Here is a 24,799-nt window from a genome sequence, read left to right as displayed (position 1 = left end):
AATTTATCTCATAGACAACATGATGTCTGGAGTAGATATCATTAATTGCCTGTTAGGCACTCATATGATCTGAACAGACAAGTATGTGTTGATAAGGTGGGCTAATTATATTTAAGGCCTTGTTAATAGCACACAGCTCTGTGACAAAAACACTGAAAATGCTAGGAAAGCCAAACATGTATGTTCTACTCCCAACCAGAAAAGCATAACCAACAGAATTATTGTGTTTATTCTATGTAAACTATAGCATCAGGATTCATGCAATTTACAATATTATAAATTTTTTCTTGCAAGATAACTGGACTTGTACAGATTTTATGTTATCTACAAAGACTAAAACAATAATTTAAGGGGAGAAGACTGCCAAGGGGGCTAATAACATTGAGTAAAAGTAAGAATGGGAGATAATTGAATATTTAGACTAAGAAAAGGTGTTGAGCTCTAATACCTAGTGAAGCAGTAGATCTCAGCTGTTCCTGACATCGATTAGAAAATAATGTATGTACACATACACTGCAAGTTCTATAAAAACATGTAATAAACATCACAGTAGGCTACTTAACAAAAAATATTCCATTTGTTTTAATATATTGGGTGGCACATAACCGGCAAGAAAAAACAATCTTTACAGTCATAAAAAATTGCACACTAATGAAATAAAATTGCACAAACTTGTGTGAAAGTAACTCTAACCAAAAATGGGTGCACTCTTATATACTTGGTAAATAGCTTCTGGAATATTCCTGTTGTATCGTGAAATGAAACAAGTGTGATGAGACTTTCTAGAAAACTCTTGTTGCCGCAAGTAAGATGGTACCATTGTGTAACAGTAGTACTTAAGTCTTCTCACAGTTGGTCCAAGTGTCTCTATTTTGTAATTAGTTTCTTCCAAAGTTGTTGTTTAATTTCAATTTTTCAAAAATTTGTTAGTTATATATTTTTTTTTTATTATTAATTTTTTCCATCTTGGAAGGAGGCAGCTACCCCTCCCTTGATCCTCTCTGGATATGCCCATGTAAACACTGAACATATATAAATATGTAAACAAAATTACTGAGTCTTCTGACTATACTAGAAATTAATCTGTATGTTGCTTAGAATCATAGCTTGACAAAGTTTAATTTTATAATAATTATAATGTTCAAAAGTAACAAAAAAATTCCTACCTAAGAATTCAGTAACATATATTAAGAATTTATTTTGAGGTACCTTGAGAGTATTTTATTTTAAATCCTCTTCTTGAATCTCCTAAGCTTGTTTTTAAGTATAAATACAGTTGATTTCCAGTGGACATTATGATATTTGGATTATTTTCTGTTGTTCCAGTCAATCTTGTGATAGGTCGACTTTTAGGTGAATCCCCATCTCTTATAAGAATATAATCTCTGTTGGTTTCAAGATCCAAATCTTGTATCTAAAAATATAAAGAATTAAAAGTTTAAATTTGTCTTTCCTATGTCTTTTTGCATGAAATTGTTCAGATAGCAAGGATAAACTTTCTGGTTTTAAACTAATTTAACTGAATTTAAAAATGGCAATCAGTAAACTTTTTTTGTAAGTCCATAAAAAGATTGGTTAAATACCATAAAATCATTTTTGAACGTAACGTTAATCAATCAGAAATATAAAACATAGTTACGAAAACATATTTAACACAAACATCTTATGTACAAGAAAGGAAAATATACTGTAAATGAAGGAAAAATGAAAAGTCTTACAAATTTCTAGTACATTCAGACCAAATAATTTCAGTCAGCTGATATACTGTTTCTCTAACAAAAGAAAAACGACTCAACTTTTTTTTTTATGACAAGCATTTCATTTTACATATCTGATTTAAATGAATTACTTTATGGAATTAATTCTTTATTCATGCTTTCAATTTTAAAGTTTGTAACTTGAAATAAATGCTAATAATAATTGCAATATATATTAGAAGCAAAGTGTAAAGAAAAGTGATAAGTCATTACCACAAATATTTTGAAAATCCATTATGAAGGAAAAAATTTATAAAATATTAAATCACTCAATAAAAGTTTTGTTGGTGGATTATGACAAAAGCCAGACTTTTGTCTTTTTGTTTTCTGTTAAATATTCTTTAAGTACTACTGCTCTACTAGTAATATGAGAGAACAGTATTCTTTCAAATTCATAGGACTAGAATAAAAATGAGAAGACTTTTACCTAAATAATTATTGTTCTATTATCCAGACAAAAAATGGTAATAACTACAAATTGTACATATATACATTTGTAGTGTGCAGACTAAGAATTTCATTTAAGCCACACTCAATATACAGAAGTAATTTTTTATTCATAAGTTAATATATTGGCACTTTTTTTTGAGACAAGTATCTTTTAACTGCAATAGTTTTATTTTATGCACTAATACTGTTTCAAATTTCTAGGTTTAGATCGGTTTCTAGGTCTAGACTGGTTTGGCTAAAATTTCTGTAACAGATACAAAAAAGCAAGGAAGTTGTCATAATGGTTTCAACAGAATTCTAAAAACAATAATAACTTCAAACAGCAAATAAGGAAAATTATTGCTGATTTATAATACACTGTAACACCATAAAAAATCTTAAACTAACTTTCTAAACATAAACTTATGCATATAACTAATTTTGGATGTCTATATTATCACATACCTCTAAACTAATAATACGCCCCAATTGTGCAGTAATTATGTACAAACATTCCAGACCACCTGGGTAATTACGAGGGTAACCAGGTGAAATTAAAGACTGAGGCTGAGGGGTTGCTCGTAGATTACCTCCACATAATTGAGGTTCAGTTTTCCATGATGCTCTAACAAAAGAAAAATACAATTAAAATATATTAAAAGGCAAATAATTAGATACCCTAAAGAACTAATGAAGAGAACTGGCCTCACTTCAAAATAATACTCTTTTATGTGCAAAATGTGAAAATTTATTTAATTGTACATAGTTTATGAAAAAAAAATATCTAAACATTTTTGATATAAGTCAGTTTTAGGTTTAACAATCTCTTAATTTAAGTTTTTGAATTCTTTTGATTAAGATTTGAAATAACAAATACATCTATTTCTTTTAAATATTACAAATTTAATTATAACATATAAATTTAATTTCTAATACCAAATAATTCCTTGTGCTTAAATAATTATAAATTAATCAAATTTAGTGACTAAACAAAAATTATTGTTAATTGCAATTATATCAATTAGAATTTATTATTAAAACAAAAAAATTAGCAATCCTAATTTATTTAATTTTTATTATATGAAACTAAAGAAAGAAAAAACTCTTATAAGAGTGAGAATTAAGTTGCATTACCATTTGTCACAGATCTGTCAGAAAAGATTAAAAAATTGCTTCAAAAGAATTTTGCAATAGCCCATCAAAATTACAACAAACTGAATAGTATGTTTTCTAAATTAATATCACAGATAGAAAAGAATCAACAAGCCAACATAGTATACAGCATTCTGTGGAAAGATTGTAACATGTATGTACATTGGACAAACATCTCAATATCTTAAAAAATGAATAGAAGCCCATAAATATAGGAAAAAAGGAAGTGACAGCACTCACAAAACATACAATAGAACATAAGCTCTCATTCAATTTCAACAGCCTCAAAATATTAGACAAAGAACAAAATACATAAAAGGACCACTCTAGAAATGAAATACATCAAGAAAAATACAAACACTGTCAACAGTAGAAGGGAGATAGCCAGTTTAAGCAACATATATGTTAATTTAATTTAAAAAATCATATTTATATTGTAACTTTAGTTTTTAAGGATAATAATGTTTAATGTTTGTAATTTTTGAGAAAAATATTTGCATTATAAAGGTTTTCAATACACAGGAAATAGCAATCAGGTTATATAAAGTGGTACATATAATTATCTAAAGATAAGATGAGTCATGTTTGAGTAACGGGATCTATTACAACAAAGGTGGGGATAAAATATTGTTATCTAAGATGGGTACACCAGTTAATTTCTTAGTATGTAAGAGAATTTTGAATGATGTGTGAATAAATGTGTATTGTCACTTGAGGAAGCTTAGAAAATTCTACGTGAAACATAGTGTATTTAATTTATAAGTTTGTATAGTTGATTGGTTAACCCAAGAGATTAATAAATATTATATTTTTAAAAGTAAAATATGTCTTGTTATTTTATATATCTACATATATATTATATATATATATATATACATAGTAATTATAGTTGCTCTTTCTTACCTAAAGCCTTTCTTTTCTACAGATGCATCAGTACTAAATTTAATAATCATAAAATTTGATGCAGATACATATGATTTATTTCCAAGATCTAATTTTCCTGACAATGTAGCCAAATTGACTGCTTTATCTTCTGTTCGGCCTCCAACTAAAATTTGTACCGTATCAAAAGATTTCTCGGTATCAAATTCTTGAAACTGAAAATAATAAGATATTATACACACCTAAAAGTATAAGTTCAAATTAATTTAAGAAACACCTTTATACAGAGTAAATAGTGCAAATTTATAATAAAATAATAATCTTTTTCCTAAACCTAATCATAGTATATAGGTTTACATTCTAACTTTGATAAAAAGTACATTTACTATTTTATCTGAGATAGTGCAATAATGGCTTAAGAGGAACTAAAAATAAGTTATCTTAGAACTCAAGTCATTCCAAGAAATAAATTAACTGTAAACAGTCCTGCTCTACCTTCCAAAACAAAGTAGGTAGCTGCTGCACCCTAATGTAACAAATGGTTCAGTGACATGGGAGGGTTAATTCAATCTAGAAAACATAGCAGTCTCATTACAAAGGTAACAACGAAGTGATGGTCACTGCTGAATACTAATATACTCTTTTTTTGCTTCATTGAAAATTTATGTTTAGCTTAAGAAAACCATGACTGGGTTCTAGTCTTGTTATAAACAGAAACACAAAAATGATTAAAATTAAATATTTTCAAAATTTATAGAAATAATAATTGTACAGAAACAATAAATTGTAATGAATACCAGAACCCGACCAGTAGATCATAGACTTTTATAAATAAAAAAGTGTTCAGCAATACACAAAGCTGAATGTTTTTATAAATTACTATATTGTTAATTCAATGTATTATTGATTTTTATTAATTTTTTACTTCTCCTTGGAAAATGAGAAGTGATTTTAAAGCTTTCATGAAATATTCTATTTGCTGTTCTCTCGATTTGCTATTACTGCTAATCAATATGAAACTTGTCAGAATGAAAATAATTTATTTATTTATTCTGTAAGAGATTACAAGGGGCACTTAATAACCATCACATTATTATAATTTTTTTTCTAATGAAGACTACATTTGTAGGAAGCAAAACATGCCAAGCCCGATCAGCATTTGAACCCATAACCATTCAGATGAAAGAGAGAGATGCTAGCATTCAGCCCTGGTGATCAACATATCAATATATTTGTACAATTTTTTCCTCTACAAATATAATTCATTAAAAAGAATGGTTTTATTTCATTTTTATTACAAGCATGTGAGCTAATATTAATTAGTTATAAATATCCAAATAAAAACAAAAGTACACCTTCAACACTATGCCATAGACAAATAGGTTTCATAATTTAACTTTATATAAGAAATAATTTATCTCAATTGCATTTTTAGTAAACACTGCAGGCCTGGACATGACAGAAAACTGCATCTCTCTCTTACAAGCTGATTTTCCACGAAATTTGAAAAATCTCAGACAGTAGCATCTTGAAAAATAAAAGAAGTGAATTTAAACCATGGGCTGTAATTTGGTACATATATACCCTTAGAATTTACTAACTCATGACCTTAGCAGGCAATGTGCTTCAAATAAAAAAAGAATCATTTTCAGATGAATGAAAATGATTCTTAATGTTTAAGGACCATTCCTTAGGAATTTCTATAATTACTAAGGAATTAACAAATAATATAATATGATTTATAATCTTATATAAATGCAAATTAAAAAGAAAGAAAAAACCTAGTAGTGTCAATACAAAAGTAATTACCTGAAGAAGAATATTATGTCCCTGAGGTCCTTCCAGAGTCCATTTACAGTTGGCAAGAGCTTCATACTTTTGTGGGTAGTTAGGACTTTCAACCACATCTCCACTACTAGCCATATAATAATGACAATTTGCTGAACAATCGATTTCATCAGACCAATCTCCACAATCATTTTCTTTATCACAGCGAAATGCATTATTTACACAGTGTCCATTAGAACAATGGTATGAACCTGCAGACAAAAATTGATTACCTAAATATAGAATTCTTATTTTATTGATGATGAATTTGATATTTATGACTAATTACTAGTTTCTGTTTGAAATTATCACAAAGAAAATTTGTTGATTATAGAATTTAAATAAAACATGACTGAAATATAATTTAATACCATAAGGTTAACAGTCACATGGAAAAGGGAAGAGAAGGATTAGGGATAACCATAACCTTTCAAACTGTATGAGGAGAAAAGAATGCTGAGAAGGAGGAGTAAATGGAGGAAAATCAAATAGAAGAGAAAAGCATATTGATTTCTTGAGTCACAAGCATACATTACTCCTACTTTTATTACTGAATAAAATTTTATTCTTGCTTTTTAAATGAAGTAGTGATAAGCTTTAGCCATTTGATATTTTTAGGGTTCATACTATCACTGGTAATAAAGTTTTAAAGTAATTAATGGATTTGAAAACCTATGGCAAAGAATATTTTCATTATAACTTTAGTAGTTTGTAATGTATGAGGTAGTACGTTAGAATAAGAGAATGAAAGCAATAAAAACGTTAAATAAAAATAATTACGTTTAATACCATTCACAAAATTTGAACATATTAATACATGAAATAAATTTTTTAGAAAATCTTGTTTAACACAGTAACATGAAATAAAAGTAGGTTTCAAATAAAGGTATCACAAAAGCATCAAATAGAAATAAACCAGATTAAATAATATTACTTATAGAAAAAGAACAATGCCAAACAGTTATTGAAATAAATTGCAAATTTTGTTAATTATTATGGTACAACAAACTTTTCATAGTGACTGATATCTTGTGCAAACATATTTCATCATAAGCATACTCATAACATATCCTTAATGATAAAACTAAGAAATTAAGTGGTAAAACGGTAAACAGTAGTAGTGAGCATTAAAACAGGCATAGTCTCCTAAACCCTAAAATAAGTCTAAAACCCTGGATTTTTGGATATACAGTCCAACTGGGAGAGATGAAGCAGACCTGAAACAATGAGAGAGTGAAAAAACATTATCTTGAAACAAAATTAATAAAATAAAAATATCTACATTGATTAAAGGACAATAGCTTGCATGGATTTTGTTCTAGTGAGTTGGTATATTTATTCTAAGTGGACCATATTTGAATTTGAGGAGAAACAAAAAATATGAACTAAGATAACCAAAAGCTATTTTTTTCAGTACAGCAAACAGAAAGATTAATTTTATATAATAGTTTAATATTTAAACTCTGACTAGGAACTCCCAGGTTTACCCACAAAAACTGTAGACTATTAATGTAAGATTATTAACACAAAGTACATGAATACAATGGCAATTTTACTTAATGGCATTCTTTCAAGAAACCTTGAACATATTGACAGATTAAACTAATATGGATGATTTTTATGGCTTTTCCAGTACATATTTGTAAAAAAAATAAGAAGTTCAGGTACTTTTCTGTTCTCTTCCTTCTGATAAAGATTAGATTAAGTTTACTCAAGGAATTACAGTATGACCGCAAAACAGAAAAAATTGCTTTCTGAACTGTTCACATTTATCTTCTGAAAAACTGAAAAAAAAAAAAAACATTTGTATGTGCTTTGAAAGCTTTTTCAGAGTATACTCTGATTCACAAAAAAATGTTATAATGAAAAACATGGTTACAAGTTTCATAATAAATCAGTAAAATTTCTGTAATCTGTTACACAAAATACAAATATAATATTAATAATCACTATAGTATAATAATCACTCATTGCATCCTTTAGATATGAATTCAGTCAACTTAAAAAAATTTGACAGAATTCAATTTTCATTTGTAACTTTTGGTTTATGTATTATAATATATTTTTAGCTTTAAGATGTTGGTTCCTTTTGTGATTTATACAGTCACTTAAGCAGGGAATGCTACACATGACTGCATCCTACTCATATTAGCCAGGCTTGTTATACAGTCAGAGTAATTGAAATACAAAAAGGAAGACATCACAATGCACTTAAAAATTTAATAGTTAGGTAGATATATGTTGACAAAAAAGTGGAAAAGAATAATTTTTAACTATTGAATGGTTTACAGAAATTGTACCTGTAGGACATGCATTAGCTCTGCATAAGAATGGTAAAAGTGATTCGCAAGTTTCAAGTTCCCATGACTGGTGTTCATCAGTTAGTGAAACATCAACACATTCACCAGCTGACGGCTCTGGTTGATCCAGTGACCAGAAACCTGCAATAAAATGACATAATTTTTTAATCACAAATGAAAATCATCTTAGTAAATAAAAAGATTATTTCTTAAATTCACGTTTAAACAGTGGATTATTTCACATTTTAACTATATGCAGTTAAAATGTTCATTGCATTTTATTTATTATAAATAGACTTTTTTTTAAAAATTAGGTATGGTAATATTATTTTAATAAAAGTACATATCTAAGAGTTAATTATAAACTTAAAAGGGTAATTTAACCTCAGTTTTTCTAAAGTGAGGAAAAATTCCTCCCTTATATTCCAGATGAGATAACCTTCACACATTAAACACTTTTAGCAGCTTTCCCTACAAAACTTTCAGAGACTTTTCCATCAATACTGACCACAAAAACCTGCCAGTTAAGTTAATAGCTTAGTCAGTTTAGTACCAGTTTAGTTAATAGCTTCCATATCAGATATATGAAAGCTGATGTATAGTAGTTTACTGAAGTTCAAATCCAGAAAAAATCTGTAGTTGAATTAGATTTGAATTCCAGTGCTTAATTTTGTTAACTTTGTATACTTTTTTTAACAATGAACTGCCTAAAAATTATACTTTTATAGAGATTTAACTTATTTTCTGTAAGAGTATGATGTCTTGTGAAAATCTCAAAGATGGATTTTCACACTACAATACTGTAATTGTGACTACATTTAAAACTTTTAGTTACTTTTTTATTTATTTATTATTTTGTTTATTTATCTTATAGTCTAGTTACAGTGAGAGGAGTTATGAAACAGATTAATACAAAATAAGTTTCAACAAACTACAGCAAAATTACAAAGTAACTACTGCAATGAAAAACCCAAAAAAATTTAAGTAAATGTCTAACCATTAAATTTATTGGTTATAGACCCATACTAATAGACATGCTGCATAAAATACCGAAGAAAAAAATTGACATTAATATTTTTATTAGTAAAATGCACCTATCAACTTTAACACTAAATTGCAACATATTTGAGAAAGAAGGTTACTACATTTTTTCTCTTTTCAAAATACCAACATAATACACAGACACAGCAAACATTAATAAATGACACAGAAATAAACACACCACCCAAAAGTGCACAAACTAAACTGAACACTAAATACAAGGGTGGTCAGATGTAAATTCAACTGTACATACAATACAAAAAAAGAATAAATATAAGCATTAACATACCACAAGAGTTAATCATCTACTAAAATCAGGACCACATATAAAGATATTAACCTCAAGTAAAACTTATAGATAGCATGTAAAAATCTCAAACTCAATACCTTTGATAGGCAAAGATTTTAAAAATAAAAAAAAATTTCAACAAATTAAATCAACAAAAGTACACAAAAAATAAACAAAGGACATATAGATAAAATACAACAATTCAATCAGATACTAAGAAGATTTCTTAATCTCTTTAAGATGGATGTCATTAATAATAATACAAATTGATGTGCTAGATTATTCTTTAACAAACAGTTCTAGAAGGACATTTCCATGCACTTAAAATTAAATGGTTTTTAAATTTTTTAATTAGCACATTTTTATCATGCTAATCACAATGAACCAAATAAAATCTTCCTGTATCTGTTTAGGAATACACCTTTCTTCTTACTTAAATCTGCTTTTTCCTAAAACCTTTTTCCAAATCTGTACTTTTCTTCATATTACAATTGTTTAAATTATAATTAGACACGTTACACTACATTCAGAACTTATACCATAATTTCAATCCCTCTTTTCTATCAGCAGAGATTTACTTTTGTTTCTATCAATGTACTATCAATGTTTCTATCAGTACACTAATGTGTGTTTCCACACAACTGTTTCTTGAAAAACATGTCTAAATCATTTTAGAGGAATTGCTAAGATTTTATGATCTGCTCTTCATACCCAAAAGAATGTTTTCCAATAAAGGAGGATTTGATAAATCTTGGTGGATATCCTTTACTGTTATTTGAAATAATGTTAGGTATCTGAAAATATCATATGATCAGATCTTTCAGCAATTAATTCAATTTCTTAAAATTTGTCACTGTCTGTGCATAACTGATTAATAGTGGGGACCTTCATTTATAAAGATATTCAGCCCATATTAGCTCTTCTTTGCTTTACATTATGTATTTTGTCTTATTATTAAACTGTAAAAAATTTGCAATTTCTGAATGGCTGTATTATTAAAGCATATATTATCAGATGGAGATTTTCAGTCTACAGAATTTTAATCTATTACATAATCTCTTAAACATGTGCCAACCCTTTTCCAGATATAGATAAATCAACCAAGGTTTATTACTTCTATTTACCCTGTCATTTACTTTCCTAAAGTATAATTAATATTAATGTTATTATATTTATATTATAATAATGTTCACCTGAATATTATTATATGATATATATGTCATTCAGCATAGCTTATTTATATTTAATATGAGTAAACTTCTTGTTGAAGAAGTTTTTTTAATTACTACTGATATCTGGTGTTATAATGGAAGCAGGAAAGAAAAACATTAGCCAAACCTATAAAAAATGAAAGGCCTGAAAAGGTGACATTAATTGTTAAAAAAAAAAAAATTGATTGAACCTGAGAATAAAATCTCATTTTACAAAGAAATCTATAACTGATTTTTCTAAACAGCTCTTTAAATCAATCCTCATTACTACTTTTAATGTAATAATAATATTAATGAATCACGGCAATTAAATTATGTGTAATTCAATAAAAATTGAAAGAATAGTGAAGAACAAAGTAGTGAACTCATGTTTTTTTCTCACTAATCAGTAAATCTCATGGCCTACATTTAATTGAATAGATAGCTGATCTTACAGAAAGAACTTTTAATTCATAGTACACAATAGTATATTTGTTAACCAGTGACTTATATATTATATAGTTCATTTGTAAAAATGAAATGATTAATTACGATTTAATAAAAATGTAATTAAATCTTAATTTAATAAGCAAAAATAGGTAAAGTTTAATGAACAAAAGTGCAGTTACATATAAATCAAATTCAGTTGTATCTATGTATATACAAACAAAAATAAAATTTGAACATCAATACAAAATAACTTGTGATAATAAACCCATATTTTCAATATTAGATATAAACCAGCAAAAACTGATGTTATTTTGATTCTTAAAAGTAATACAAGAAAATAATAGAAATGATTACTTTTTAAATCACATTTTATTTAAAATAGAAAATCATTTAAGTAGCTTAAAAAATAACATGCATCATAAATTTTAACCTCTCCAATCATGAAACAAGACAAGAGTGTGACTAAATAGTTAACAACTGCATTTATTTTTATTGCCTAAATCATTGTTTTCACTCTGTTGGAATAATTTATTGTCATGATTATATAACAGTCAGTAGGTATAATGAAAAGTATTCACATAATAGAACAAAATAGGAGATACTTTTAAGAAGAATTGAGGAAAAAATTGTAATACACATTTTTACTCTAGGTAAGAAAGAAATAAATTGATTGTAGCAAATGTATATATTTTAAAAAGATAACATTTCAGCAAAAACTATTATAAGTAAAAAATAGATAATTAACTAAGATAACAATAAAATTAGAACACAACATTTTTCTTACCTCCATACTGTGAAACAAGTATCCCAGCAGCAGATTCAAGAGTATTTGTTCTGAGATCATCAAGTGAAGCAAGTCCTAGCCAGTAACGACGATCATTCCTTTCAGCAGGACCTATCCCTCTTGTAGCTAATCCTCCTGTAAAGTTGTTTTCTGCATATGATTCCACTAATACTAGATCACTTCCATACCTAAAACAAGATATCTTCATTTTACCACATCATTAACTATTAGTTTTTACTATAACAGACTTTTTTAAAAGCAGAAAGCTTTATATTCTATGAGCAAAGTTAAAAATGGCAGTTATACAAATTTATTATCAGTTTCATTTGCTATAATAAAAAATATGAAAATAAGAGTATTTTTACAATAATTTTGAAAAACTAAAATGCAAAGCACTATACCAGAATGGCTTAGGTCAATCATTAATGCTAAGCTGCAGATATTAGGTTCAGTTCTTGGAAACATCTTGATTTTCACAGTATTTTACAGTAGTTTTTTAAGGCCTTCTAACTGATAAAAGCAACACACAAAAAATAACAATAATAAGTATATGGTAGGTCAAATAATAATGGAACCATTTGATTTCTTCCATAATCACTGAATATATTGAGTTTTAGTTCTAGAAGAAAATATAATATAAAGATTAATTTCAATACATTTCCTTCAATCATATTACAGCTTATGCTTTAGTTTCTGAAAAATCTTTTTGTTGTTGTTCAGAGGAGGAGAGTGTCTATTTATTTGGCTTTCATTAAAGAATAAGGATTTAGAATTTGACTCTATGGGTACTTCTTCAATAATTTAATAATGTCTTAACCAATTATAAAAAAGCAAGCAATAATTATAAAAAGAGAAAGCAATTTAAATAAAGCTAAAAATAGTGTTGATAGTAGACCATGTATTTCACATTTCATTCAGAGATAGTTCAGGCTTGAATAATTTTTGAAAATTATTAAAGAATAATCAGTGCTATATTATTCTGAAAGTAAGAAAAATATATTTTATAATAACTTCTATCCACAAAGGAGTGAACCTGCTCCTGAGGACAATTACAGAATACAGTGCAATGGGAGATTACTGTAGTAGCAATTCATTTTAAAAGTGAACTAATTATTTAAAAATGCACAGCAATTGTATACCTGTGTTAACAAATATTAAGTTATAACTTAAATTTCAAAGTCAATACATAGAATCCACCTGCCATAGTGAAAAATATGATAAGAAGGGACTCATTTATCATAATCAACATTCCTTTTTTTGCATTTATATATTTCAAGTTCTCTTATTTAATTTGCAGAGTAAACTTTTATAAACGTGTGGATTATCATAAGTATCCTGAACGGTTTAGTAAATTACTCAAATATCCAATTTACTTTATCAAACTAATCTAAAAATTCATGCCTAATTCTGCAAGCAGTTATTAAAACATCATGACAGCAGAAATAAAATCCATAGACCAATTACCATAAAAAAGTATTATCTACTACTGCTTTTACTGCTTATTTTATTATTTACATAATTCTGTTTTTCAGATGCTGATTTCAACTATCAATATTGCAATATTACTTCTACCTTCTTAAAACATCCTCCTCACACACTACAAATTATATCAGTTTACTGCCAAATTAATTATTATTGAAAATTTTACCAAGTTACAGGTGCAAATTTTAACTGGTGATTCATGTTTTAAACCTCACTTCTTTCAATATTGAAGTTGTTTTTTGTTGGACTTTCTCGTTTTCTGTTTAGCCTCTAGAGCCACCATAAGGTATTACTTCAGAGAATGATATGTATGAATGTAAATGAAGTATAGTCTTGTAAAGTCTCAGGTTGACCATTCCTGAGATGTGTGGTTAATTGAAATCCAACCACCAAAAAACACTAGATCCATGATCTAGTATTCAAATCTGTATAAAAGTAATTTTGTTTTTTGTTGGACTGTTATTACAAGTATGTTTTTATTAGGGTTCAATGCATTTTTGTTATGTTACTGAATTTAAAGGTAAAGAATATACCAAAATAGAAATAAATCTTTCTTCCAGGATGGAAGTAAAAAGTAAAAATCAATAAAATTTAAGTCCAACTTGTCTGTTCCAAAAAGTGATTAGAAAAATTTTGGAAAATTTAGTTTTGTTTATTCCTTTTACTTTTATAGGTTTTAGTGTATACAGTTTCTTTTTCAATGAATATTTATAAAAATTTCCTGCCATGAGTATGCCAAGTTTTTTTTCTACTAAACAATCAGATCATTGGTTTCAAGACTATTTCCTGTTCAGTTATTGTGTTTTTCTTTTGTGCAGTTGTATTCATTTTTTCCATGAGTAAAAGGAGATTATAAAGAAAAGAAAGACAATCAATCAGCATCAATAGAATATGTAAGTATTCAACCTCAGCAAGCGCTGATCCATGAAGAGAAAAGATAAATTCATTCAACATTGATAAAAATTTTAAATAAATCATGAAAAACAAACATCAGTCAATAAACTACTTGATGATGTTTTTTTATAAGTTAAATATTCATTATTAAAAAAAAACTCATAAAAAAAGACTTTGATATAAACATAACTGATTTTAACTCAAATTTTTCATATTATTTCAAGTAGTAAATGCATTAAATGATTCAGTACGCTCATATCACTGGAAATTTATATGTAATAGTTGCAGTCAATGACATCCACAAAATGTAATACAAATAGAATGCAACTGTAAAATAATTAAAGAATAGGATATTTATGAAATATTTTTTTAAAAAGTAGAAAGGAGGTTTTTTATTTTATGTATAAAACAGAAAGGTAGTAATGCTGCACATTAAAATTCAGATGTATTAGCAGTAAATCAATATTATACCTCATTTCAGGTTGGTTATTCATTAAATGAGCATTATTTTATTGCTGTACTAAGATTCATGTATTTTCCAATATTATAAAAATTAATGTTACAGTAATGAATTGTTTACTGAGAAAATCAAACAGAATAGTTTTTATGGTTTAAATGAACAACCCAGATAAAGTAATAAAATAGAATGCATTGTTGGAGGGACATCGTTTAATGCTTAGACATTTTAATTTTTTATTTTTAATTCTTTTATTTTAGTTATAATTTACATTTAAAAAAATTAAAAATACTTTTAATTTTAACACTCTTAGTGCCATAATAATTTCATTGATTATTTCATTCTGGCCGTAACTGTTTTTGTTGAAAAATGACGACTTTTGATCATATAATCAGTAATAGTAAATGATTATTTGTCATACCAATGGAATTAAAACACATGTCAAGATTCAGTACAGATGGCTTATGAGCCATGTGTAGCAAATTGACCCGACTGAGGTTAATCCATTTGAAGTGTCCCGGAAAAAATATAAGCGGTTGCTTGACCAATTCAAAAAAATTGAAACTTGCCCACTTGTTTTCTACATCTCAGCACCTTAAAACTATTTTTTTAAATTTTTTATTTAAGCAGTTTACCTGTGGCAGCTATTTTTGCTATGGTGCACACACCTACTTTTGTGATTGCAAGGGTTTACAGAAAAAATCGTAACTAAAATCAATTGGTCCTTTAAGGATGAAACAAAAACAATTTAATCATATTTTCTCAAGGTAAAAGATTGGTCCAGTGGTTCATTTACTCTCTTCTTTTTGAGAAAATTACCAATAAATTTGAATATGAAAAACGGTGTATTCACTTTAATAAATTTTTTCAAGAGGCAGGGATGACATACACAGTTTAAATTATTTTTTTTATGTGTATGTAATATGTTAGTAGTTTCACCATAAATAATATTAATGGTGATATACTTATCTCTAACATTTTATGAATTTTTGAAACCTAATTTTTTTAAAAATTCAAATGACTCTGATGGGATGGTGAAATCTCAAATTTGCACAACTTACAGGGTTTTTGTAGATGTTTATGACAAATAAAAATTCTCTTGTGTATTGTACTAATAAAATAGTTATAATCTCTCGAAAATCATGAAAAATCTGTTAAAAGTGATACCAATTTGACTCATTAAATAAGTGCTCCAAGGGAGTTTCTTGTCTTCTTTGACTTTACATTTTGTATATTTAGCCCCTATGTTGTTGAAGTCAACGTTTTCAATATTTTTAAAATAGTTTTTTTTAAAAATATTAATGATAGGTCATAATTTAATGATGATAACCAATACCAGTAACATAATACAATTTTGATTTAAAAATACTTGTAAAACTTACCCCAAACTGAGATTTCAATGAGTAGCCTACATCATTTTTCAAGAATTCATTTTTATTTTTATATTGGTTTATTGGTTTTTGTAAACACTATCAAAGAAAAAATAAATTGTAGCAAAATTTTAATTATTCTTCAATGAAATAACTTGTTTTTGTAGCACTGAAAGTTTATTATTTACCGTGGTTAAACAACAGCTGTGATATCTTGTCTGATAATTCTCTTGAAATTGTCTGAGAATGATCTGTCACTGTAGTTAGTTTAAGCAATGTCAACTTTCTCAGGACTTTTAAGAACGGTTCCCATTCTTATTCTTGTTGAGATTTTTGAAATGATGTACGTGGTCCAGCTGGGTAGAAAATGAACCTGCACATTGTCATTTTCGAGGTTACGACTTCTCCTTACTATCACTGATTATCATACACAGAAGCAATAGAGTCTTTTTCCTTGAGTGAAAGTGGTAAAATACTTGACACAGGATGGTCTTCATAATCCTTGAAGTCTCAAGTAAAGTAACATATTACAATGCCTTCTGACACAGGAACATACTTGTGTTAACTTCTAGTACCAACAACTCTTTAACACTAATCAAAACTTTTTTTAGAGTTTTTGAAACCTTAGCTATCTCATCTGATTTAACCAAATAATACTTGATGTTTTCAGCTTGTGATTACAAAATGAATACATTTCATCAGCGTTTAGTATCTGATTGTTTTATGGCCTTTGCCACCTCTCATTTTATCAATCATGAGTTTGATGTTCTGGTGATGGTGGCAGAAACAAACTGAATGAGTCCCGGATGCACCAGTAAAGATACACCATTTTGGACAGAGTTCACAAAACTTTGATCTTCCAATTTTTTTCTTAGGGTTTTCACTTTTAAAGGAGACATACAATTCATTTAAGTTTATCAGAACAAGGCGCTTTTACTTATGCACTTTGACACCATCAACACGTATGCTAACACAATCCTTTTTACCAGGACACAACCTGCTATTATTGTCATCTTCATAAAATAACATAACTTTTTTAATTGATTTGTTATTAATTCCAGTTTTATATCTTTTACCTAACTCCAGTAGAATGCCTTGCTCATTAACTAATTCTCTAGTAAGTCTAACCAAACACTCAGACACATCGAACTCTGATATTATTTTAGATCTAGTCCAAGATTGGGAAGTAAACTGATAATTTTAACCTTATGTTCTTTAGAAGCAAGAACACTTTTTTCTTTTAGTTTTAAAATAAGTTCATCATATTCATATGAAGAAGATTGCGCTGGATTTTCATTCACAGAAACTTTTGAGTCAAAACACAATTCAAGATTCTTTTTTAATTTTTCAGATAACTTATTTATTTTATATTTTAATGCTGATAGCCTTTGATCCGTGCTTTTTTTTCAATTTTGATGGAGGTGATATACCCAAAATGCTACAAGCTGAATCCAATTGTTCAATATTGTGGTGTGGGACAATGTATTGCTCTTGGTCTTCGCATTCATATAGTTCTTTGTTCTTCTGAGAAAAAATACTTTTGAAACAGTTAACCCAAAGAGACTTTACAGGAAGTAAATTTAAATTTGGAAAAATGTGTTCTTTAACAGCTTGCTCTTGAAAAATCATGATTTTCGAGAGATTTATAACTTTTTTATTAGTACAATGCACAAGAGACTTTTTTATTTGCCATAAACATCAACAAAAACGCTGCAAGTTGTGCAAATTTGAGATTTCACCAGCCAATCAGAGTTATTTAAATTTAAAAGAAAAATTATTTTTCAAAAATTCATAAAATTTTAGGGGTAAGTATATCACCGTTAATATTATTTATAGTGAAACTACTAACATATATCTACACATAAAAAAAATAATTCAAACTGTGTATGCCATTCCTGCCTCTTGAAAAAAATTATCAAAAGTGAAATATCACAGTCTTTCATGTTCAAATTTATTGGTAATTTTCTCATAGAAAAAAATAAAGATAGGTAAATGAACCACTGGACCAATCTTTTACCTTGAGAAAATATGATTAAATTGCTTTTGTTTCATCCTTCCAGGACCAGTATTTTATTTATTAGATAACTAATTATCTATCAGTCATAAACCTACATAAATTACATTTTGAGTATCTACAAAAACATTAAAAACTACAAATGAATAAAAAATAAAAAATAGAAAATTAGAATTCATCAAGTTACATTACAAATTACTTTTAAAAGTTCATTTTGAATGTTTTTTCTAGTTAAATGTTTTCTAGGTGAATGTTTTTTTAAACATTATAGCACGTGTAACTTTCTAGGCAACCTCTACACTTTCGCAGAATTCTTGGTCATTTTTTGACAGAGGGATCCAAGACGAGGATTTTTACGTGGACCCTCGGCCACGAAGTTGTGGAAATTGAAGTTTCCATAAATACTATATTTTGCCAGTCAATATGTCGCAAGGTGCGGACGGAGAGACGGTTGGACGTGCCCCAGATCATTGATCCTGCCCGGGTTCCCCAGTCAGCCGCCTCTCCCAAATTTAATCCGGGCCGGGGAGTCAGGTATTGCATGATCAACAATACCGACATCCCAGGGCCCCCATTAACAGTAAGGGCTCAAATACCCTTACCAATGGCACAATCCCTGCGAAGGGGCGAAGTAACCGACTCTCGCTGGACAGGGCAAGACTCCGGCTTCCGCTGTAAACAGCGAAACCGAAGCACAATCGCAACCAGCTCGGACAGCTCGAGACCGCCATCCCGTACTCCACAGGGAGCTCCTAAGAAAGACCATTGCCTCGTTGGCCAACATAAATAGAAGTACCAAAGTACTGTCAGTACCCGCAGTGGACATGTGCGTAGATGTTATTGCACGGATATGGGACTGGATTTATCCGAAGCATTATCATTATTATTATTATTATTACCCTCCTCCCCTTGCAGACCGGGGGTGAGATTGTTGAGAGCAAGGCAACCACGAATTACCTCGGTATGATTATTAACCGGAAACTCGGGTTTGCTGAGCAGCTTCGGTGAACCGCCGACAAATCTGCGAGAGTCATAACCACTCTCAGCCGGCTCACGGCAAACCGAAAGCCAGCATACGGCGACTGCTGATGTCCACAGTACATTCCGTCCTGTTATACGGGGCTGAAATGTGGACCCAGGCGTTAAGATTTGAGAGAAACCGGAAAGGGTTCGCGCAGGTCCAACGCACCGCTGTCTTGTGAGTCGCTTCCGTGTTTCGGACGGTCTCCGAGCCTGTCCGGCTGTGTGCCCGGCGTTATACCCAGTGCTCTTTTAGCAAGGGAGGACCAGGAGGCCTACAGGAGGCGACGAGCAGGAGAAGACCGGTAGACCATCGCACGTTCCTCGCATGACAAGAGAGATCTGGGACCGTCAGACCAGAGGACGATAGACCGCAAGACTTATCTCTCTGGTCGAACCGTAAGAGATGTAGTACTATGTGACCCAGTTTTTAACGGGTCACGGTACTTCCGCGCTTATCTCCATTCCGTAGGGAAAGCGCCGTTCTCCGATTGCCTCTATTGCCCCGGTGTAAGGGACGAAGCCGAACACATTTTTTTCAAATGTTATCGGTGGTAGGCAGATTGAAGTACATTAGAGGCGGATATTGGAGCACTGAGCCCCCACAACGAGAAATTCTCAGGACCAAGAAGGGCGACCTGTAAAGTCCTGAGCAAAGTAAACATTAGGTAGTGTTTTAGAAGTAATAGAAGGAATCGGCCTGAAGTAATGTGTAAAATGGTTCCGGGTCGAGTCCTGGTAGAAACGGGGATGGTTTTAGACGGTAGTCTACTGATGGCGGTTTGATAAGACCACCAGTGTGAGCCCCGCACTCCATGCGTTAAATACATTTCCACCTACCTCCCAAAAAAAATCAATATTATTATTATTGCTTTACTAAAAATATAATAATAACTTATTTTTGCCTTCTCCATCCATAAAGTAAATCCTTATTAACCAAGATGGAGAAAAGGAGCCAGACAGGAGGACCAGATGTGTAAATAACAAACAGCAGAGTAGAGCTAGGAAGACATAATATGCTGTGGAATAATGTGCTATTAGTCTATTCAAAACTGAGGTTCTTACAGAAAATAAAAAGCAATTTGATTTTAGAAGCAATTCAAAAAATGGCAAAAAGCAGATTTTGTTTATTTCTTTTGTTATTTTCTTTACCTTTCTTAATTTATTATATTTTTTTTATTGTCACCTTTCTTCACTTTCTCCTTTCTTTAATTTTTGTTACTCTTTTAATATTAATAAAATAATGATAATATTCAGAAATCAAATCTGTTCTTTAATTAAGTTATAATTATAAATCAGACATTGATATTATCAAAACTCTAAAAGATATTTCTCATATGGTAGGTTTCTTTGATTACTCTCAGAAGGCTCATTTATTGATATCGGTAATGATAATAAATAAAATAAAATCATTATTAGATTTGATATTATTTTTACTCGTGTAAATAAACTAAGAGTTCCATCAGGAAAGGGACTCTTTCAGAAGGTGATTCCATAGTTACAAAGAAACTCCTATAAACATAAGTCCGGAAATGTTTTCTTTTCGAGTTACGACTATAGAAAGATTTCACTCAGAGTTTTTCTTAGTAGATAATATCATGCAAAAAATTAGCAATGCTAAAATTTCTTGAATACCAATCAAGGAAAAAATTACTTATTTTTGTGTTACTTTATCTGAAAATTATTTTTAAAAAATAAATAAATAATTTCAGAACCGTCCGGTAATATTTTTTGAGTCACGTAATATTCAAAATATTCATGTCCAAAATACAATTTTTTTTAGGTTTGGCTTAAAATAACTTCGTTAAACTGCCAATTAATAAATGAATTTTTGTAACAATTCTGTAAAGTATTTAATTCTGAGTAAATTGAAGTAAATAAATATTAAAAATTAGTTTGAGAAATTCAACCTCGGTTAAAAGTAAGTTGGGAAAAAATGTTACGATTATAATAACTAGTCAAAATTATCAGTTTTCACATATTGATTTATAGTATAAAATTAATTAATTTTATTAAAAATTTAATCGGTTTATCTTGTATATGCTGCTGAAAATGAAATAAACTAAACTAAATCTCATTAGCGTCCAGTAAAAGTTTTAAAATTCCACCATTAAAATCTATGCGCTTTTCATTTCCGAAGATCTTGTATTTCTTGCCTCAGAAAAACTTCCCGTTCTCTTATGAGGGTAGTTGCATTTAAAATTCGAGCGATCAATTCATCTTGCGAATTATCTGTGAGTTTATAAATCTAACTTTTCATATCCTATCCCATAAACAATAATCTAATGGCGTGGGGTCTGATAACTAAAAGAGTAAGTACAGTTTTCGAGTCCAATCTTTTGGGTTTTATAATAGTTTTCTCGAAGATTACTGGTGAAGTTCTGGGACTCACTTTCTTTTTAGATTTTTCATGTAAGATTGCACGTTAAAACACCAGTTTTACTCGGTAATTTGTGTGCGTAGAGTTTTAATATGCCTTTTGAGCAGAAATTTGGACGAAATCTTTCGTCAGCCTATAAAAAATGGGAGAAAAATCCTAATATATATATATATATTACTAGAGTATCGTGATTAAATCTATAGATGTATGAATCCGTAATAAAAACATATCTTTATATAATAACATCTTTTATTTAATGTGTGTACTAAAAGACGTTTGATTTACTCATTTGTTGATGAAAGTGCACAATTATACGGGAAGTAATGAATTTTTACGAAAAATTCTGCTTAATCAAAGAACACAAAATTTTATCAGCTGTCTAAAGTTATATTAAAAAAAATTAAACTAGCAAATAACCAGAAGTTTTCCTCCGACAAAACTCAGTGTGACACTTAACCGACATTGTTACCATGTCACTGATTCTATCTATTGGGTGCATGTCAAACAAATTTTCATAGACTAAGTTATAAAATAAATAGTAAAAAAAAAAATTATATGTAACAATCTGTAGACTGAACGATTAACAATAACTGCATCCTACTGACAGTAAACTTACGAACTCGGCTATTTATTGGAAGTACATTCCATCGAAATATTAGCCCACGTATTAATTACTATGGAATTATTATTATTCACACGCCTCCTCTATGAATCATGAGACCTTGCCGTTGGTGAGGGGGCTTGAGTGCTCAGGGATACAGAGTAGCTGGACCGAAGGTGCAACCATATCGGAGAGGTATCTGTTGAGAGCCAGACTAAGGAATGATTCCTGAAAGAGGGCAGCAGCTCTTTCAGTAGTTGTTAGGGGCGTGAGTCAGGACGACTTAAACGGCCGTATCAACATCACTCAGTCCTCTGAGTACTGCGCAGCTGAAAGCAATGGAAAACTACAGCTGCTTTTTTTCCAAGAAAATGTGGCTCTCTGCATTTTCACATAGCAATAATGGAGGCGCCTTCCTTGGTAAAATATTCCGGAGGTAAAATAGTCCCCCGTTCGGATCTCCGGGTGGGGACTACTAAGGAAGGGGTCACCAGAAAATTAAAAAATAACATTCTACGAGTCGGAGCGTGGAATGTTAGAAGCTTGAAAAATGTTGGTAGGCTAGAAAATTTAAAAAGGGAAATGGGTAGGACAAATGTGGATATAGTAGGAATTAGTGAGGTTCAGTGGGAAGAGGAAGGCGACTTTTGGTCAGGTGATTTTAGAGTAATTAACTCAGCTTCAAATAATGGGCAGGCAGGAGTAGGTTTCGTGATGAACAAGAAGATAGGGAGGAGAGTGGAGTATTTCAAAACGCATAGCGATAGAATCATTGTAATAAGGATAAAATCAAAACCTAAACCGACAACGATTGTTAACGTCTATATGCCTACAAGCGCCCATGATGATGATGAGGTAGAGTGTGTATACGAAGAGATTGATGAAGCAATTAAACACGTAAAAGGAGATGAAAATTTAATAATAGTTGGAGATTGGAATGCAAGCATTGGAAAAGGCAAGGAAGGAAATATAGTGGGTGAATACGAGCTGGGCAAAAGGAATGAAAGAGGGGACCGACTTATAGAATTTTGCACGAAGTATAATTAATAATTGCCAACACCCAATTTAAAAATCATAATAGAAGAATATACACTTGGAAAAAGCCAGGCGATACTGGAAGGTATCAGATAGATTATATCATGGTTAAGCAAAGATTTAGAAATCAACTCGTTGACTGCAAAACTTACCCTGGAGCAGACATTGATAGCGACCATAATTTGGTGATAATGAAATGTAGATTGGGGTTTAAAAACCTGAAGAAAAGGTGTCAGATGAATCGGTGGAATTTAGAGAAGCTTGAGGAAGAGGAGGTAAAGAAGATTTTTGAGGAGGACATCGCAAGAGGTCTGAGTAAAAAAGATAAGGTAGAAAATGTAGAAGAAGAATGGGAGAATGTTAAAAAGGAAATTCTTAAATCAGCAGAAGCAAACTTAGGCGGAGTAAAGAGAACCGGTAGAAAACCTTGGGTTTCAGACTATATATTGCAGCTGATGGATGAATGTAGAAAATATAAGAATGCTAGTGATGAAGAAAGTAAAAGGAACTATCGGAAATTAAGAAATGCTATAAACAGGAAGTGCAAACTGGTGAAAGAAGAGTGGATTAAAGAAAAGTGTTCAGAAGTGGAAAGAGAAATGAACATTGGTAAAATAGACGGAGCATACAGGAAAGTTAAGGAAAATTTTGGGGTACATAAATTAAAATCTAATAATGTGTTAAACAAAGATGGTACACCAATATATAATACGAAAGGTAAAGTCGATAGATAGGTGGAATATATTGAAGAGTTATACGGAGGAAATGAATTAGAAAATGGTGTTATAGAGGAAGAAGAGGAAGTTGAGGAGGATGAAATGGGAGAAACAATACTGAGATCTGAATTTAAGAGAGCATTAAAAGATTTAAATGGCAGAAAGGCTCCTGGAATAGACGGAATACCTGTAGAATTACTGCGCAGTGCAGGTGAGGAAGCGATTGATAGATTATACAAACTGGTGTGTAATATTTATGAAAAAGGGGAATTTCCGTCAGAATTCAAAAAAAGTGTTATAGTTATGATACCAAAGAAAGCAGGGGCAGATAAATGTGAAGAATACAGAACAATTAGTTTAACTAGTCATGCATCAAAAATCTTAACTACAATTTTATACAGAAGAATTGAGAGGAGAGTGGAAGAAGTGTTAGGAGAAGACCAATTTGGTTTCAGGAAAAGTATAGGGACAAGGGAAGCAATTTTAGGCCTCAGATTAATAGTAGAAGGAAGATTAAAGAAAAACAAACCAACATACTTGGCGTTTATAGACCTAGAAAAGGCTTTCGATAACGTAGACTGGAATAAAATGTTCAGCATTTTAAAAAAATTAGGGTTCAAATACAGAGATAGAAGAACAATTGCTAACATGTACAGGAACCAAACAACAACAATAACAATTGAAGAACATAAGAAAGAAGCCCTAATAAGAAAGGGAGTCCGACAAGGA

The 24,799-nt window shown here is 29.9% G+C and overlaps 1 protein-coding gene across 2 annotated transcripts in view; it reads right to left on the bottom strand.

The window, feature by feature from the left end:
* uif (sushi, von Willebrand factor type A, EGF and pentraxin domain-containing protein uif) overlaps positions 1 to 24,799 on the bottom strand; it is a 382,421-nt gene that overhangs the window by 180,138 nt on the left and 177,484 nt on the right. For both annotated transcript variants that reach the window (XR_012756945.1, XM_075370063.1), the window contains exons 5-10: positions 12,102 to 12,289; positions 8,348 to 8,488; positions 6,030 to 6,259; positions 4,242 to 4,435; positions 2,652 to 2,811; positions 1,210 to 1,414 (exon numbers count right to left, since the gene is read on the bottom strand). Coding sequence is in view for 1 of the 2 variants with exons in the window: in XM_075370063.1 (XP_075226178.1) it covers positions 1,210 to 1,414; positions 2,652 to 2,811; positions 4,242 to 4,435; positions 6,030 to 6,259; positions 8,348 to 8,488; positions 12,102 to 12,289 (1,118 nt within the window). In the remaining variant the exon portion in view is untranslated. The remainder of the gene's footprint in view (positions 1 to 1,209; positions 1,415 to 2,651; positions 2,812 to 4,241; positions 4,436 to 6,029; positions 6,260 to 8,347; positions 8,489 to 12,101; positions 12,290 to 24,799) is intronic.

This window comes from Lycorma delicatula, chromosome 1 (assembly GCF_047948215.1).
Source record: "Lycorma delicatula isolate Av1 chromosome 1, ASM4794821v1, whole genome shotgun sequence".
Classification (NCBI taxonomy): Eukaryota; Metazoa; Arthropoda; class Insecta; order Hemiptera; family Fulgoridae; genus Lycorma; species Lycorma delicatula.
Note: the sequence above shows the minus strand (reverse complement) of the source record. Positions and strands in the feature narration are given on the sequence as shown.